General features: G+C 38.0%; 1 protein-coding gene across 3 annotated transcripts in view; it reads left to right on the forward strand.

The window, feature by feature from the left end:
• The window catches only part of NCOR1 (nuclear receptor corepressor 1), a 71,586-nt gene that overhangs the window by 50,796 nt on the left and 2,885 nt on the right, over positions 1–17,905 (forward strand). For all 3 annotated transcript variants that reach the window (XM_074923202.1, XM_074923204.1, XM_074923203.1), the window contains 21 exons: positions 84–257; positions 1,166–1,326; positions 1,723–1,843; positions 1,938–2,039; positions 2,516–2,613; positions 3,417–3,585; positions 4,150–4,290; positions 5,676–5,759; positions 6,284–6,540; positions 6,905–7,265; positions 7,795–8,019; positions 8,767–8,976; positions 9,925–10,074; positions 10,616–10,789; positions 11,235–11,400; positions 11,671–12,167; positions 12,621–12,749; positions 13,303–13,460; positions 13,712–13,935; positions 14,367–14,504; positions 16,466–16,608. In XM_074923202.1, coding sequence (XP_074779303.1) covers positions 84–257; positions 1,166–1,326; positions 1,723–1,843; positions 1,938–2,039; positions 2,516–2,613; positions 3,417–3,585; positions 4,150–4,290; positions 5,676–5,759; positions 6,284–6,540; positions 6,905–7,265; positions 7,795–8,019; positions 8,767–8,976; positions 9,925–10,074; positions 10,616–10,789; positions 11,235–11,400; positions 11,671–12,167; positions 12,621–12,749; positions 13,303–13,460; positions 13,712–13,935; positions 14,367–14,504; positions 16,466–16,608 — 3,882 coding nt within the window. The remainder of the gene's footprint in view (positions 1–83; positions 258–1,165; positions 1,327–1,722; positions 1,844–1,937; positions 2,040–2,515; positions 2,614–3,416; positions 3,586–4,149; positions 4,291–5,675; positions 5,760–6,283; positions 6,541–6,904; positions 7,266–7,794; positions 8,020–8,766; positions 8,977–9,924; positions 10,075–10,615; positions 10,790–11,234; positions 11,401–11,670; positions 12,168–12,620; positions 12,750–13,302; positions 13,461–13,711; positions 13,936–14,366; positions 14,505–16,465; positions 16,609–17,905) is intronic.

Genomic DNA, 17,905 nt, shown 5'->3' on the forward strand with positions numbered 1-17,905 from the left:
TAAAACTGTGCTGCAGGCTGGACTTTTTGACTCTAATTTCTAATACAGGGTTCTTTTCTTTCTGATAACTTTAACCTTCGCAGGAAAACCAGTGGCCTATATGCCTTATGCTGAGGTCAAACGAGCGATAGAACAGGAAACACAAGTGCAAAATACAGCAACAAGGTCAGCATCACCATACAGGCTATCTCCAAGAGAAGTCAATAAAGCCTCTCCCCAACCTGATATGAATGCAGCTCGCTATAGTGTCCCTCCAGGTAAATATTTTGTTAGGCATATAGTCTTCCTTTGGAAGCTGGACTAGTGTGGCTTAATGTAGCATCAGATTATTCTCTAAACATTTTTCAACTTAACAAAAGAAGAAAATAGATTATTTTCTGTGTGTGCGTGTAAATAGGTGCTTGTTATTTTTCTAGTTCCAGTGAGGTTCTGTTTTAGTTCTTTATTGCTGCATCAGGTGCATAACATTTACTCAAGCTAATAGGATGATCTGAAAAGTGTTAGAACAGCATAGGGACAAAGTCATCAGGAGTTTTTCAGCTTAAATCAAGTACTGTCATATTCACGGGTAGCCTTTGTTATGAAAGGGGGAGTTGAGGAAAAGAGAAAGCTGCTGCTATCCTTGGCATTGATTTCTGACTGTAATTGCTTAATATTATAGTCTGAAGGTTTTATAAAACAGTAAAATAACTGACAAATCTTAATTCTGAAACGTATTATTGCTTTTTCCTTCAGAGTATAATGTCTTGCTAAGAAAAGACAAAATCAGGGAAGCTTGGATTATACTTGACTCAGTTGCATTCCATTGAAAAATAAGAACTTTCTTTTAAAGACATGAAACAACAAAAAACTTGAATGTACCCTGAGCTGTTATTTTTAAATGCTTAGTTTTAGGAGTCTTCAATTTTAAGTGCAGCTTTTGCCATTTCTTTTTGAACTTTGATGTGAGGTTAGATATTCTCCATTCAGTTTCTGTGCATAACATACACTTGGACATAGAGAATTTCAGAGTTGTAAATACAGCTAGATAGCTTTTGAGCACTGTGAGGCAATTCCCATGAGAAGTTGTCAGATGAGCTGTGCTATTTCTGTCCTTCTTGTCTCTCTAACAAGTAATAGAACTGAAACAGACTGCAATATTTAATGTACAATTTTTTCCCCCAAGTTCTCCAGCCAGCACCTCACCAAGTAATAACCAATATCCCTGAAGGAGTCCGCCTTCCAACAACCAGACCCACCAGACCACCCCCACCACTCATTCCATCCTCCAAAACAAGTGTGCCATCAGAAAAACCTTCCTTCATCATGGGAGGCTCAATCTCACAAGTAAGAGAATTATTATTTGAAAATCTGTGCTTACATCAATTTTTTGTCCTTTCACCAACCTTCATCTTGTACTCGGTTATGTGTTCACAGCATTAACACTTAAGACCTATACATGCCACTTCAAAAAAATCCAGGAATTACAGGTGTCTTATAAAATAGAACATGTTGCAGTTGTTTAATTTAGGAGCATGGTTGAGGATGTCCAGTTTAGGTGAACTGCATCTCCAAACTAACAGTGACATTATGCTTCTGGAGGTCTGCACTTTGATACTTTGCTGTGGTGCACTCCAGGATTTTAAGATAGGATCAGAGTAGTATCAGCATTCTCCTTTAAACATAGATTTGAATCTTCATTCCAGAAACAAGAATTAACATATAATATATTTGCTGTTTCAGGGAACACCTGGCACCTACTTAACATCCCATAGTCAAGCTTCCTACACGCAAGAAACTGCAAAGCCATCAGTGGGTTCTATATCTCTTGGGCTGCCAAGGCAGCAGGAGTCAGCCAAATCTGGTAAGAAAATAAAAGCTGACATGTGTTTTATATCTAATGACTCATAATTAAAGAAAAAAAAACCAAACAAACAACTTTTTCTTCTTCTAAATAGCTTCCCTGCCCTATATCAAACAAGAAGAATTCTCTCCCAGAAGCCAGAATTCCCAACCTGAGGGACTCTTGGTCAGGGCACAACATGAAAGTGTGGTTCGAGGTAAATAAAGTCACTCAGATGAAAAAGCTTTGTCAGAGCCTGAGAAAACCAAGAATTAACTTCTAGAGCTCAAACTGCTGAAGTGTTATTTTTAATATGATTAATCTGTTCCCTGTTTTCCAAGACATGTATTTGTAGCTAGCTCCTCCTGTCTGCATGTCTCATTTAAAAACATTTGTTTCAAGGCATGCCAATTTCAAAATTAAGTTTTTCACTAGAGCATACACAGAGAAGTGTCCAAATACATCAGAAGAAACTAAATACCATAGATTAATGCTGTAAGACTTTTAGTCTGTGAAAGGCTGTTAAAAGAGGAAATAGTCTAACTGCCTCAAATTCATTCTGTTAAACTGAAATTTTCCCAATATTTTAGTGTAAACTTAACAGTTCTCACTAGAGTTTTTAATTATTTCAAATAGAGTAGCTACTTTTTTTATTCTCTTATTTATCAGAATGTCTTATTATTTTCAAACTAGGTACCACAACAATACAGGAGGGAAGTATAACACGAGGAACTCCAACCAATAAAGTTTCTGTAGAGACCATTCCTTCTTTGAGAGGCTCTATAACTCAGGTATTCTTCCCCTTACTGAGAAGGCTGTCACAAAACACTGTATTTAAAGGTACCACTGTGAATGCATTTGCATGTCTGAAAAAGTAAATGAATATCACAGAGTAGGAACTGCCTTGAAAAAAGAAGTTTTAATGCAATCAGATGGTCAAATCCCACTATTCCTGAAGTCATCGTCACCATGATTTCATCTTCATGTGTATGAGTCTTTAAACTTTTAAAATAAAACTGCCAGAGCCTTTGGTATACCTAACTGATGGCTTCGTAGCAACGTCCATGAAAACAGCTCACACTTGAGTTCAAATACTAAAATCAACTGTAACCAGACTTGTGCAGATGCTATTTCAAGGTAAAAAGGTAAATTAAGCTCTTTTGTCTTAATCATTTTTTAAATGCTACTGTTTATGGAGAGCAATAGTAACAATTCTCCTTTGAGGAGGGTAGGTTTCACTACTTTGGATAGAAATAAAACCTAATGGCACCATTAATTATGTAGTATAGGTTAACTTTCCCCAAAACAGTTTTATAGGGTAAATATTTGAGGTCATGAAATACTTTTGTAACATTCTTTTTCCTGTGTTTTTTAAACAAGGTAGTGAATTGCCTACAAATAATCTTAATAATATTTAGGGTAAATGTCTAATAATACAGGCAAAAGTTTAAGCCATACTGCTTGATACAGTGATTGGTTTTCTAGATGTAAAAATTGTTGTGGGTTTTGGTTTGGTTTTTTTCCCCTTCATTGCTCCTTGTTCTCTTAAATAAATGCACATGTTCTGAATTATATTTGATGGATTTAAATGCAGGGTACACCAGCTCTGTCCCAGTCTGGCATAGCAGCTGATGCGTTATTGAAGGGAACTATCACCCGGCTGGCTACAGAAGACAGTAGCCCAGAAAAGTGCCGAGAGGAAGCTTCAGCCAAAGGCCATGTTATTTATGAAGGCAAAAGTGGGCATATTTTATCTTACGATAGTAAGTATTTGTATATTCTACCTGATGAAAGTCAAGGCTGCAGCAGGTTCTGTAGATAAAGTATATTTGCTTTCAAGTGAATAGGTATAAACTTCAGTCACTGGGGTGCCATTTGAGAGAAGCATTGACGTGCCTGTGTTTTTGAGGGTATAAGAATTGAAGTGATCCGGAATTTGTGCCTGTGTACTGAAGAGTCTCCCTGTACTCTGTAAAATATCATTAAGCTATTGAATTTCTGTACCGTTTATTTCCAATTTGTCATGGAATATTTTTATTTTGAAGAGTTAAACAACCAAGTTTAAAAAGATCTGTATTAAAAGAAATGTATCATTCAAGTTTGAAATGTAATCAAAATACTGATGACTTAGTAACTGTTTGAACAAATACATTTTTCAACAAACCATAAAAGGTCTTTCTAAGGTTGAGATTTAATGTTACAGTATTGAAGTTAAGTATTAAGTGCTGTTAAAGTATTAATGACCCGAGGTCTCACTAAATGGAATGCTCATGCGTCTCTCTTTTATTGTCTGCATTTCCTAATCATGCTCTTGTATATTTTGCCAGCTATTAAAAATGTTCGTGAAGGAACGAGGAGTCCAAGAACTGCTCATGAAATTGGTTTAAAGAGAAGTTATGATACCATGGAAGGAAATATAAAGCAAGGAATGTCAATGCGGGAGTCTCCAGTCTCTGCACCACTGGAAGGTAAAAATAGCTGCTTTCAAGGTGTTTTGTGTTTTATCCAAACCTTTTGCATCGATGTAAGAGTGTTTAGATTAATTTTATGGAGCAGACTAAATGAGAAATTAGATGTAAGTCTTACACAACTAGCCAAATCTATGTAATAACCAGTATATTAAAGCACGCTGGAAGTATGACTGGAGTAGACACCAGTTTTCCTGTTTCTTTGCTGGTGTGTTACTGTAACTGCAGGTAATTCAACTCCACGTACTCCTCTCAGTACGTCTGACACATGTAACTGACTCTTCACAGTCCCTGCGGGTTGTCACAGAGCTGAAACAACTCTGAGTCACACTACTAGGACTCTGTGGTCACACCCATTAGTTAAATATTGGTCTCAGCAATGGCATAGTAACTTGGCAACGTATTAGTGTGACCTTTTGCATTCCTGCAGTAAAAACCTCTTTGATTATGCCAAGCAGAAAACTTGCACAGCTGCTGCATCCTGCTTCAGGGCATCCCTAGTATTATTTTGATTTAATAAACTGTAATCAAAGCGAGCCTGCAAAGGTCAAGTCAGGCCATTATATAATTTCTCTCATTGTTTTTTAAAAATACAAATGCAAGAAAATGTTTCATGCCTAAAGTATGAAGCCTTACTCCTTGAGTGCATTTTGTTCCAGCTTTGGGTAGCCCTTAAAGGCTATTTTGTGTATATATTCATCAGATGGAACCATAAGAATGTTTATGGACTGTATATAGAAATTCAGTGTTGCCTTTAAGTTGCTGATGCATTTGGCTTATTTTGGGGCTCTTGGCATATGAGAAGCTGCTCTGATACTTTATGCTGTATCTCATCACTGGCACATTTTCTGTCCTCAAACTATGGAAAATTTGAGTTCTTTGGTTGTTTGATTTAGCTTCCTGCTGTAGGAAAAGTAAATTTAGCTCTTGCCAGATGATTCAATATGAACTTTGATTAATTTGGAGGATGCTAAGGTATATTTTGGGGTGTTTTTTTCTTTTTTTTTTTTTTTTCCACTTCCCATCATGAACACCTTTCTTTACTAAGTAAAGAAACTGGAGTTTAAGAGAAGCAGTAACTGCTTTTGGGACAAGAGTTAAGCTTAATTATAAAGAATACCTTGTGTTTTCTAATATGTTAAAACTTGCAACAACGTAATAGCATAAATACTTGAAACGAAAGATTATTTTTTTTGAGGGCAGGATGGTGTTTGTAACGTGTTGATACAATGCCTAGCATACTGAGGCTCGGCCCTCTGGGCACTACTGTGATACAGATACTATCTGTAATGTCTGTAAGAAAGAAGGAGGAGGGGTTTTGTTGTTTGGGGTTATTTTTTTGAACACTTGTTTAATTCTCTAAATTACGTTCATTTTAATTTTAGGTTTAATATGCCGCGCACTGCCTAGGGGTAGCCCACATGCTGAACTCAAAGAGAGGACTGTGTTGTCTGGCTCTATAATGCAAGGTAAAGTATTGCAAATCTAGAAAGCAAGCATTAATTACATCCTCAAAAATCTGGATTTCTGAACCTTAAAGCTGTTATTAATAATGGCAGCTGTGTTTAAAGGTGGAGTTTATTTTATTAAACGTGTTTTCAGAGCATAAATCAGCAGCTTTCTGATATGCTGTATATAAAGCTAGTGTGTAAACACAGCATTTTATTTCTTTGTGGAAAATAGTCTTTTTAAATATAAATACTTGCTAATGAGCACTTTTTTTTCATGAACACTAACAGTTCCCCAGACCTCTGAAGATGTATGTTATTTCCTTTAATTCAGCGTCTGAAATAACTTGGGATGCTTTCAGTAATATATTGAATATTTGTTCAGCGTTATTTTTGTGGTGATCTTTTAGTTGTCAGAATATAGTATCGTTGACTATAGCAAACCAAATTTCCAGCATTATGACATGTAGTTAGTTACTCTGTTTATGAAAAAAAGACTTAGTAATTATTAATACCAGTAATGAGACTCTTTCTTTCTATAAAAGGCACACCAAGAGCAACAGCTGAAAGTTTTGAAGAAGGCTTAAAATACCCTAAACAGATTAAAAGGGAATCACCTCCCATAAGGACATTTGAAGGAGCCATTACTAAGGGGAAACCGTATGATGGAGTCACTACTATAAAAGAAATGGGTCGTTCCATCCATGAAATCCCAAGACAGGACCTATTAAGTCAGGAGAGTCGCAAGACTCCTGAAATGGTGCAGACGACCAGGCCAATCATAGAAGGCTCCATATCTCAGGTAAATAGGAGCAGCACTACTGCACTCATCCAATTGCTTACAAACTCAGTAGTGAATCAATTCAGGATATTTGAATAATGACAAATCAAGGGGGTGGTGGTGTGTGTGTTTTGTTTTACAAAGGCTTCCAACTTAAAAAGCTTAAAAATATTTTCCATGTCTTAGAAAAATCCTGACACTTCACCTGTAGGGAACACACTTACAAGCAAACGTGAGAGAACTGACAAGTAGCAGTCACTAAGATCCAGTTGTATTCTGTGCTGATGTGATAGAAGCAAGGAACTACAATATCAGCAAAGTGAGGATTTTAGCACGAGTGAAACACTGGCAGAAGAACCTTACCTGATCTTTTTCTCCTTTTCAGGGCACACCCATAAAATATGAAAGCAACTCTGGCCAGTCTGCCATCAAACACAATGTAAAATCTTTAATCACTGGACCAAGCAAGCTACCCCGTGGAATGCCTCAGCTGGAAATGGTGCCAGAAAACGTGAAGGTGGTGGAGCGAGGAAAATATGAAGATGTGAAGACCGGGGATGCAGTACGTTCCCGTCACACATCAGTAGTCAGCTCTGGTCCCTCTGTTCTCAGGTCAACTCTCCATGAAACTCCCAAATCACAGCTGAGCCCTGGAATTTACGATGATACCAATGCTCGGAGGACACCTGTGAACTATCAGAGTCCAATGTCCAGGAGTTCACCTATGATGAATAGAGTTAGTGAGGGTATGTTATTCCTATCCAGAGTAAGACAAGAAGTTTTAATAATTTAATTTTAAACTTTTAAACTGTTTTCTGTAACCCGTTCTACTTTCTTTTATTCTCATGACTTCTCTCAATTTGGAGGGTGGCTAGAAGGAACTTTAGAAGGCTGTAAGCTGTTAATTGAAATAAGAAAACTAAAACCCCCAGTATTGTAACAGGAGGTGAGAAGGCAATTCAGTCTCAGTCTGCATTTGATTATGGATCACATTGAAAGTGTTACCTACAAGGGTAATGTTTTAAGGGCAGAAGCTATTCCTGAACAAGAGGTATCTAGATGAGGAAGGATAATATGGTGAGGTGTAAGCAATCTTAGTTTTAAGATTTAGATTTTTCACCAGCAATAGTTGGTGATATAAAATATTCATTGTGATTTATTGTATCGGATCGCAGGGTCCTCTAGAACATTCTTTGGGAGCCAGTATATATTTACAGCTGCCTTTTCTATCAAAAAATAGGCATTTTACCAATTTGGGGTTTTTATTGTTTCTAGCTGGAATATCTTCTGGGAAGCCAGCAAATCACGAAAGGAAAAACACACTAACTCCAACACAGAGGGAGAGCGTGCCAGCAAAATCTCCAGTCCCAGGGGTTGATCCTGTAGTGACTCACAGTCCTTTTGACCCTCATCACAGAGGAGCAACTCCTGAAGTTTATAGGAGTCACCTCCCTCCTCATTTAGATCCTGCTATGCCATTTCACAGAGCTCTGGATCCTGGTAAATATGTTTTTTAGGTTCAGAAATATTGTATGTTTTGATGCATAGAAAAGATACCTTTAAAAGGCAATTGTCAGTGGCCAGATATAATTTATAAGAGGTTATATGTGCATACACTGTTGTGATTTGATTTCAGTTTAGTGAGAGGCTTAGCATCTAACCACAGAACTTAATAAAACATTATTGTATAATACTGTAGCTTGCTTTCAGAATCTGCCAAGTTGCTTCTAAAATATTCAGACAGTATTTTTAGATAAGTATTTGAGAAGTATATTAAAAGCTTTCAGGAAAGCTGTGCAAAGAAGGAATGTGGAAGATGCTGTAGAATTAAAGTGTAATCAGAACCCTTCTCTTCAGGACTGTGATTCCTTTTCACTGAGGGATTATCAGATTTTCCCTGGTGAAATGAAATACAGTAGACTTCCTTTTAACCTATCCATCATCTTTGAGATATTTTAAACTTCTTTATGTATTTCAGCCCTTCACATCTTCAGAACTTCAGGATTTATATTTTTATTCAAGTCTCTTCTCTAATGTCTATCTCCAATCTGGATTATTTAGTTTTTTCGGTTCACATACAGTGCATTAATTCAATAAAACACCAGTATTAAAATGCTATTTTAATTTCTTTGGCACTGACTAGATAGCACTTCTCACTGAAGCTATATAAACCTCTGAAACTTTCATTTGATATCACCCATGCTGCTTCCTAAGTCTTCCGTTTTTTTTTCCCTCCTTCACCCTCAGCTGCTGCTGCTTACCTGTTCCAAAGGCAGCTCTCACCCACCCCAGGCTACCCAAGTCAGTATCAGCTTTACGCCATGGAGAATACACGACAGACAATCCTAAATGACTACATTACCTCACAGCAGATGCAAGTCAATTTACGTCCTGATGTAACAAGAGGATTATCTCCTAGAGAGCAAACGTTAGCTCTCCCGTATGCAGGAGCAAGAGGTATGCCTGTGTCTTTCCTGACGTTCTTTAAAGTGTGTTTTGGATATGTGGTGTGGTTTGGTGGATCAGTTTGTTTTGTTGCTGCTTATAAATATATGTGGATGGATGCATGCATGCATGCATGCATATGAGTGCATGTGTACAGATGTGTTTATGAATGAGTTATCGAATATCTAACTGGCTTTTGTGGATATAAAGAAAAACTACGTATGTAATCAATATTATTAAGGGAAGGCTGTAAGACTTATTAGTGTTCAAGAAGCTAGACTTTTATACTAGCTTAATATTCAGAAGCATATTGAACTCATCATCAAACTTCAGAAAAGAGAATTATATCAAAATGAGAGCTTCTTCAAAACTAAAATAAAAGCAACAGCTAAAGGGGTAAGGTTTGTGAAAAACGTGATTACAGATGTTACGTTAGAGAGTTAGCAAATGTGTGTGACGTGTTGCAGGGTGGGGAAAAGCCTAAATCAATCTGGACATTTAACGGCAGCAAGAAGAAGCTATTAAAAGTAAAAAGACGTCTCACAAAAGTGTAACTCCTCAAAGAAAATGGAAATCGTGACAAGTTAAATGTAAGACCATAAAGGTAAAAAAAATTGAGGAACCAGTTAAAAAACCAAATGAACTAGTAACTTATTCAGATACATCAGAAGCAGGAATTGTGGCAAAGAAACTGTAGCTACTGATAAATCATCAAAACTCAGATATAATGCTTTAGAAGATAAGGCCATTACAAAAAAGCAAAGCAACTTCTTTGCATCTTTGTTCACTGTAGAGAGATTTATATTTCTGTGATGGAGATCTTTATGGGACGTGAGTTAGAAGAACTCTTTCACACTGAAATGTTGAGCAAAGTCTTAGAACAAAATAATAAAATGAATAGTTACGAATCCATTGGTCTGCCCTTGAATGGCCATTCTTACATGTGTCATCTCCTAACAGGAATTATTGACCTGAACAATATGGCTCCCACTATCTTAGTGCCTCATCCTGGAGGAACAAGCACACCACCCATGGAGAGAATCACGTATATCCCTGGTACACAGCTTACGTTCCCTCCCAGGCCTTACAATCCTGCTTCTCTGTCACCAGGTAAGAGCTCTTATGATTTGGTGACGTCTCTAATTGTCTGACATGCTGAGATAATTGACCATCTTTAGTTAGCTTTCAGTAATGTCATGTTTTGACGTTTTCTCAGGTGAATGCTTTTTGCATGCACTTCTCACTTGGATAGCAAAGGTTTTTTAATTATATCCTTTATAGTTATATTAGCAGCTGAAGGAGCACTGACAAATTCAGAATTTGCCTCATTCTGTCTGGTCTTTATTTGTGGTCATTTGATTATGATTTCCCTAACCTCATATTACATGTGTTGAAGAGCAGAATTTGGGTCTGTAAGCTGTCTAGTTTCTAACTTTACAGAAACTGTATAGTAAAAAGCTGTTGAGCCTTCTGCTGTCACTGTACATTAAGCTTTTGTCTTCCTAGCTAAGTGGATAATCTTGAGTGGAATTAAAATGTATTTGGGAAATTCTGCTGTAAGTGGATGGCAGAATACACTGGCAAGTGTTTATATCAAATTATGCTTGAGTATCTCTTTGTGCTACTTCGTTTTATCTTGTGGACCTTCCAGGACACCCTACACACCTGGCAGCTTCTGCAGCTGCAAATGCTGAAAGGGAACGGGAAAGGGAGAGGGAGAAGGAGCGGGAAAGGGAGAGGGAACGTGAGCGAGAGCGGGAACGTGAGCGAGAACGAGAGAGGGAGAGAATAGCTTCAGTCCCTGCTGAACTTTATCTTCGACCAGGTGAGTGCATGTTGTTGCATTTGGATCAGTTCTCTTGTAGACTGTTCCTGCTCATTTTCTATAGCCACTGTTAGAAGCATGCAGCTTATTAACAACACATTATACAGTTTGGTTTTAGTCTGCACTTAAGGCAGGCTCCTGTTACCTAGCAGTTCTGGTCATAACTGCAACTTCAGCAAATATCAGGCTTCTTGACCTTTCTCTCATAGCAATGTAGTACCTGGAGAATGGTGTGAATCCCAGTTATCACTAGCACAACTTGCATGTTATTTAGAGCATTTTAAACAGAATGTGACCATTTAAACCTTTAATACATAGAGTCACATCCAGAGTGGTGGAGACAACTGGGAAAGGATATGGAGGAGACAGCATTGTTACATAGTTCTGTGTAAGAGTTGTCTTTATATATTTTTTGTTTGTTCCCCTCCACTCTTATGTTCTGCAGGTACAGAGCAGCCTGGCAGACCTGGCAGTCATGGATATGTTCGGTCCCCATCCCCTTCGGTTAGGAGCCAGGAAAACATACTGCAGCAAAGGCCTAGTATTTTTCAAGGAACCAATGGGACAAGTGTAATCACACCTTTGGATCCTGCTGCTCAGCTACGTATCATGTATGTTTTATAAGTTACTGTTGCAGAGATATGTGTTCTAATATTTGAGCTTGTTAAAAGGTGCATTTAGCCTGAGGAAAATACTACAAGATGAGGGTATACCACTGTCTGATTGCTCTTGGATTTATTGGAAACGATCCACTGTGGTTTCACCAGTCCAGTTTGGATAGAAATTAGTGTCACAAAAGCTTTGCTTTGTTGTATGCATGATACAGCTCTAGTTCTTTTTATCATGTGATATAATTCAGAATATTCAATGTTTTTCAACAGGCAGCTCACCCCTGGAGCTCCCTCTATTACTCAAGGGTTGCCAGCTTCACGTTACAATACTGCTGCTGATGCCCTTGCAGCACTAGTAGATGCTGCAGCCTCTGCTCCGCAGATGGAAGTTGCCAAAGCAAAAGAGAACAAGCACGAAGGAGCCAGGATAGAAGAGAATATGGGACGCAGGTCAGCTGTGGTTACTGAACAGCAGCAGATGGAACAGAAGACACTGGAGGTAGAAAAGAGGCCTGTCCAGTGCCCCTATACATCTGCAAATTTTTCTGGTGGCAAGCCCCAGGGACAGTCTTCATCAGTAGTCTATTCAGAGGCTGGTAAAGAGAAAGGACCTCCTCCTAAATCCAGGTACGAGGAAGAGCTGAGAACTCGAGGAAAGACCACAATTACTGCTGCTAACTTCATAGATGTGATCATCACTCGACAGATTGCTTCAGACAAGGATGCACGAGATAGGGGCTCTCAAAGTTCAGATTCTTCCAGTAGTTGTACGTATCTTAGTAACTATCTACTTCTTTGCTGTCTGTCTTAGCCTTTTAGGGAAATAATGAGATATGAAATGGTTCTGATGTTTAATGATAAAATATTCAGCTCTGCACAGTAGAAACACTTCATAGACAAATACAGTTTTTGCGTAGAGTGACTCAACATTCTTGCAAAATCAGAGTTGTTTGCTTTATCTGGATTCCATGCTACAACATGAAATGCAGGATAACAGGACTATCCTTATCAGAAGTCAGGAAACATAAGATTATTTAGTTTACGTTGGAACACTCTTTTGTGGCAGTATTTGTATCACCATGGTTATGAGAAAAATACAGTGTTTCGACTTTCATTTCACTGGTGTCATTTTAATGGAAGCACTAGTGTTGCTATGTACAGGCAACAAAAATTTTCTGTGGTATTTACACCTTATTCCACAACCTTTGCTTGATATTCAGTATCCTCCCACCGGTATGAGGCTCCTGGAGATGCCATTGAGGTGATTAGCCCTGCAAATTCACCTGTACCTGCTCAAGAAAAGCTACAGCCCTATCAACAAGAGACACCTAAACCAAGCCAGGCAGAGAGTAAGTTTATCTGCATATGCAGATGTTCTCACAATTATCTTGCTTATATTTACCAGCTCCATGAACTCAGAATTGGGAGTCTTTAAGTGCTTATCCCTTTCTTAACTTTTCAGAAACTTCTGTTGGAAGTATGTTGTTGCGTGGATCTGTGGAAAAACTAGAGCAAATGTATTGGAACTGACACTTGGCATTAAACAGAGCTCCTTTACATTGCAGTGTAGCTGATTTAATAAGAAATTTATTTTCAATATTTTCTTTAAAATTACTGCCTATTGTTGCTGATGCCCACAATTTTTTACCTATTAGTAAAGCTTAAACTATTACAGTACAGTTTGCAGGTGAGAAAGGAGCTGAAATTCACCTGCATTGTGGAATGAAGCTTTATTTATCTATTCTAAATTGTAGGGCCTATATATGAAGGTGCTCATCACACAGAATGCCTAAAATCTACTGTAGAAACACCTAATCTTTTAAATTTACAAGCATAGAACTTCCAAACCTTGAAGCTTCAGTAGTAACGTCTTAACAGACTGACCTTTTCTTCTTCAACTAGATGACCCAAACAGGCAATATGAGGGGCCGATTCACCGCTACAGGACACAACAGGAACCCCCCTCACCCCAACAACCTCCACCTCCCTCTTCCCAAGCAGAAGGGATGGCACATGTGCCCAGGACACACCGACTTATCACCCTTGCTGATCACATCTGTGTAGGTTTATTTGCGTGCATCTCTTTAGATGTGAAAAGTTAATTTTGATGATGAAAACACACGTTTTGGAACATAATACCAATTCTGTAATTATTAGTTTTACTTAACGATATTATACAATAATGTGTCTGAACTTATAATCATCTCATTTGTTGCAATCAGTCTCATATCCATCTAATTCATGAATATGTATGCTCTGGCCAATGTCTGACCAAGATCTCTTCTTTGTGTTTTTTTTTGACCACAATCAGCAAATTATTACACAAGACTTTGCTAGAAACCAAGCAGCATCTCAGGCCTCTTTGCAGCCTCCCACCACTACATTCCAGAATTCCACCCCTGCTCCAACACCTGTTTCTACCCGGGCAAAGACATCGAATCGCTACAGCCCCGAGTCACAGTCACAGTCTGTCCACCACCAGCGGCCAGGTGCTAGAGTGTCACCTGAAAATCTGTCTGACAAGTCCAGGGGAAGGTAATGCATGTATTCAGTTTAACTGCAAATTTATTTAATGCCCAAATATGATATTTATAAAAAATAGTGCAGTAGTCTTGATGTAGATCAGAAGTAGAGGTATCTTCTGGTCTTTTATTTTTAGGCAACATCTTGTCTTGCACTGTTTTTGACAATTGCTTGGCTCCATAACATAGCTTATAACTTTTCCCGTCACTTCTTATGCTTAATTTCCAGTCTTAAGAGGGTGAAGATGTTTAATTACATAGACCTTATCAGAGTCATTATGGACAATTCAAAGTCATTTTTTTAAGACCACCAAGCATACTAAAGCATGTAACACATATAACTAGACATAAGAAGTTATGTAACAACAGGAATGCAATTACATGTGTTAACTACTGCTTTACATGCATTAAGAGTACTTACCTGTCTCTGAATTATGGATGTAGACCTGGAAAATCTCCAGAAAGGAGTCACGTCTCTTCAGAGCCCTATGAGCCGATCTCGCCGCCTCAGGTACCAGTTGTACATGAGAAACAGGAAAATGTTCTTTTGCTTTCCCAAAGAACTGAGCCTACTGAACAGAGGTATGTACAAACCTGAATTTTAAAAACATTATTCTGGATCTTTGTGCTGCCAACAGTATCTTTATTAAAGATACCACAGGCAAGTTGGATGCTAGTGCAAAAAAGTCAACAGTGATTAACAGAACTTGGGAGATGCTTTGGGAAGCCTGAGTGAAATGTCATCTGTACCTGTTCTGTCTTAAGTTTCTTGGTGCAAGCAGTGTGTTCTATGTCATATTAGATAGAAAGCTTTATAACAAAACTCCTTGTGGGTGCCAGTTCTATGAAACTGAGATGGTTTTGGGGAAAGGTCCGTTTTTTACAATTTTTAGTAAATAATTCAGCCTTCTCGTGGCTAATTGGCTTCCTGGATGTCATCCTGGTGAAGTTTGTTACCTGGATTGGCGTCCTGGTGAAGTTTGGAGGAAGCCAGGCTTCTAACACTTGTGACTCTAGAGCAGCTTATCACATGAAATATCACTAAGCTAAGGAGCCTAATTGCCAGGAGGTGTGAAGGGGGTGTCAGGAGGTCCATGCATGGGCAGCCCAGTTTCCCAGGGCTATTTGCCAGTCTGCCAGATCTGCAACATAAAACTACGTGGGATCCCTGGCAGACTGTGTCAGTGCTGGTGTCTTCAAATGTCTGGCAGATGCAAGTTGGGATGGGTGCTTCTGTCGTTTGCTTTGCTGCCTGCTGAAGAAGGAATAGCACCCAGCATGCTCACCTTGTACTTTACTTAAGGTTCATGCTGGTGAAATTGATTCTTTTTTTTCTTGCTTTTTCTCCCCTCCATTCTGCAGTTGCTGGCAGGGCTGTTACAGTCCATGATGGATGTTAGCTAGATGTGATTTTCAGCAACGTGGCGGGGAAGATGCACTTTTTAGAATTTTATGGATCTTGGCCTAGGGAACCTAGAGTCTTCATCTCTTTTGCTTTATTGTTAAATGATTTCTTAATTTAAGTATGGGGTGGGTTGTTTTGTTTTGTTTTTTAAATTAAAGCTGATTTGCCAGATTGCTGCTGCTTAAACAAACTCAAGTATTCTAAGTGCCACAGTGAACATCCAGTTGATTATTTTTATCCACTTTTGAAAATAGAGCAAGCTGTTCCTGATGCTGGTATCAGTTTAGATCTTTCACCTGAATTTTTTCATGCTTTACTTTATTATTTTTTTCTTAAAAAATCAATAATTGGGGTACTGCTACTTTTATCATCTTTATAAACAGCCTAAAATTTGCATATTTTAAGATCTGAAGAGAATATGCACCCCTTGTCAGTTTGACATTTACTTCAGCAATTTTTTTACACTAATGTGACAGAAATTATGTGCAGTTAGTGTGCCAGCTACTGTGAATGTAAAACTGATAAAGGGTATGATACAGAATATGGATCCTGGACTGAATTTGTGCCATAGAGCAAGGATGACTAACTGGCAGCAATTGAGCCAGATTTGTCCATAAGGTTATTTTTCCTGGTTTCTAAGAATGCTTGAAGTAGCTTATTTGCTTTGGGCCATGTGTGACAGGATGGGTGAGCAGACTTAAAAAGAACTACATCCTTTTTAGCGGCATACTGGGAACAAGAGTGAAAATATGATTGTAAACAGGAGCAGCTAGGGTGAGTACTTGGGCTTCTAGCTTAAACCTTTTGTCACCTACTGATTTGCAGTGCAAACTTCAGCCAGCTTGCAGGTTGCAAGGCAGAAGTAGGCACCCCTGAGATAATTTGTAAGAGCGTTATCTCTGTACCGCTTCCCAGCACAGACAATGACATCGTCGTCTTTTATGTGAGCTGTAGAATCCCTGGATAAAGCAGGTGTTCTTGGAGAGTCATTAGATTTGTCTAGTCCCCAAAAAATAGGCTGAGGAAAGAGTCTTAAAGCTTGTATGAATGTTGGCAGTTTCTGTCTGACTGCTTTTGGAAAGATTTAAATGTACATGTTGAAAAATGTTCTCTCTCTGACACATGTTGGTCTTGACAGGACTGACTCTCGCTCTCCAGGTAGTATAAGCTACCTGCCTTCGTTTTTCACCAAACTTGAGAACACTTCACCAATGGTAAAATCCAAGAAACAGGAGATATTTCGAAAGCTGAACTCATCTGGTGGAAGTGACTCTGACATGGGTATGCAGGACTTGGTTTTTTTCCCCTATATTTTTCCAGCTTAAGCTTTACATGACTGCCACCCACAGATGTCCTAACCTAAATATGTTTCAAATAACATATGAATGATTATAAATCTATGGATATAATAATTTATGACCAAAGAACTGGAAGATTGTTTGATTTTTGTTGGATTTTTGCCTTTTTTTTTTTTTTTAATGCTAGTGTATGTAGGACTGTCACATTTAAACTTTTTCATGCTTAATTTAAGAGATGGAAATGGTTTCTAAAAACTATGTAAAAAAAAAAAGTGTAAAAAAAACCCCATGTAAATAACAAGAGAGTTGTTAAAACCTGAATTATTCTAGTTAACTTGTGTCTGTAGTTTGCTTTGTATCAATGTTAACTATTACATTTTCCTTTTTGGAAAGGTGTCTTGAAAAGGAACGCTTTGTGTTTTCTTGGCCCTTATGATTATGGCTGTTAAAAAGACATATTTTAATATAGTTTCAGTAATGGATACTGACGTGGTGGAATATGATACTAGAACTGTGTTTTTGTCTTAGAAATCTTAACAGAACTTTGTATCAGAATAATCAGTAGTGAGATCTGCTGTTTGTGAACTCAGTACCTAATAGTGTTTATTTGGAAGTGAATGCTCTTGCATTGAACAACAAATTAATCTGATTCTGAAAAACAAGGCTGTGTCAGAAGGGGTTGCAGTATTCTTTTTATTGGATCCCCATTGTGTGCACGATAGTTTTTTTGCTCTGTTAAAAACCTCATGTGCGTGCTTGGTATACAAGCACACTTCCCATTGCTGCCAATTATCTTTTAATTTATATATATCAGTGTTATAGTTTAAAATCTTTATTGTCAAATTGGACACAATATAGGTAATGGGGTGGTGGTGGTGGTGGTGGTGTTTAGCCACTCCAAAGTTGTTCCCACTTATTTTTTTTAATACATACAAATACTCAGTCTGTAAGGTTCATATGTTAAAATATGTTATTTGGCAAATCAAATGCAATTTTGCATTTTAAAGTACAGAGATCATGACATTTCAAAAAGTCAGTCTGCTTCCTGAAGTAACATCTTTAAAAGAAGATTAGCTGTGACCATATAAGATACTTTTAACCCTGGTATGGATCATTTTCCTGAGAAGACATAGATGTACATTCATCTTGGAAGACTGAGAAAGAAAAAAAATGAACATTGAAAATGGTTCAAAAGTAATTATACCTTGTGCATTAGGACTAGTAATGATCACTTACACTGATTATCAGTGCTGACAAACTCAAATGAAATGTTGTGTTTT

This window comes from Athene noctua, chromosome 19 (assembly GCF_965140245.1).
Source record: "Athene noctua chromosome 19, bAthNoc1.hap1.1, whole genome shotgun sequence".
Classification (NCBI taxonomy): Eukaryota; Metazoa; Chordata; class Aves; order Strigiformes; family Strigidae; genus Athene; species Athene noctua.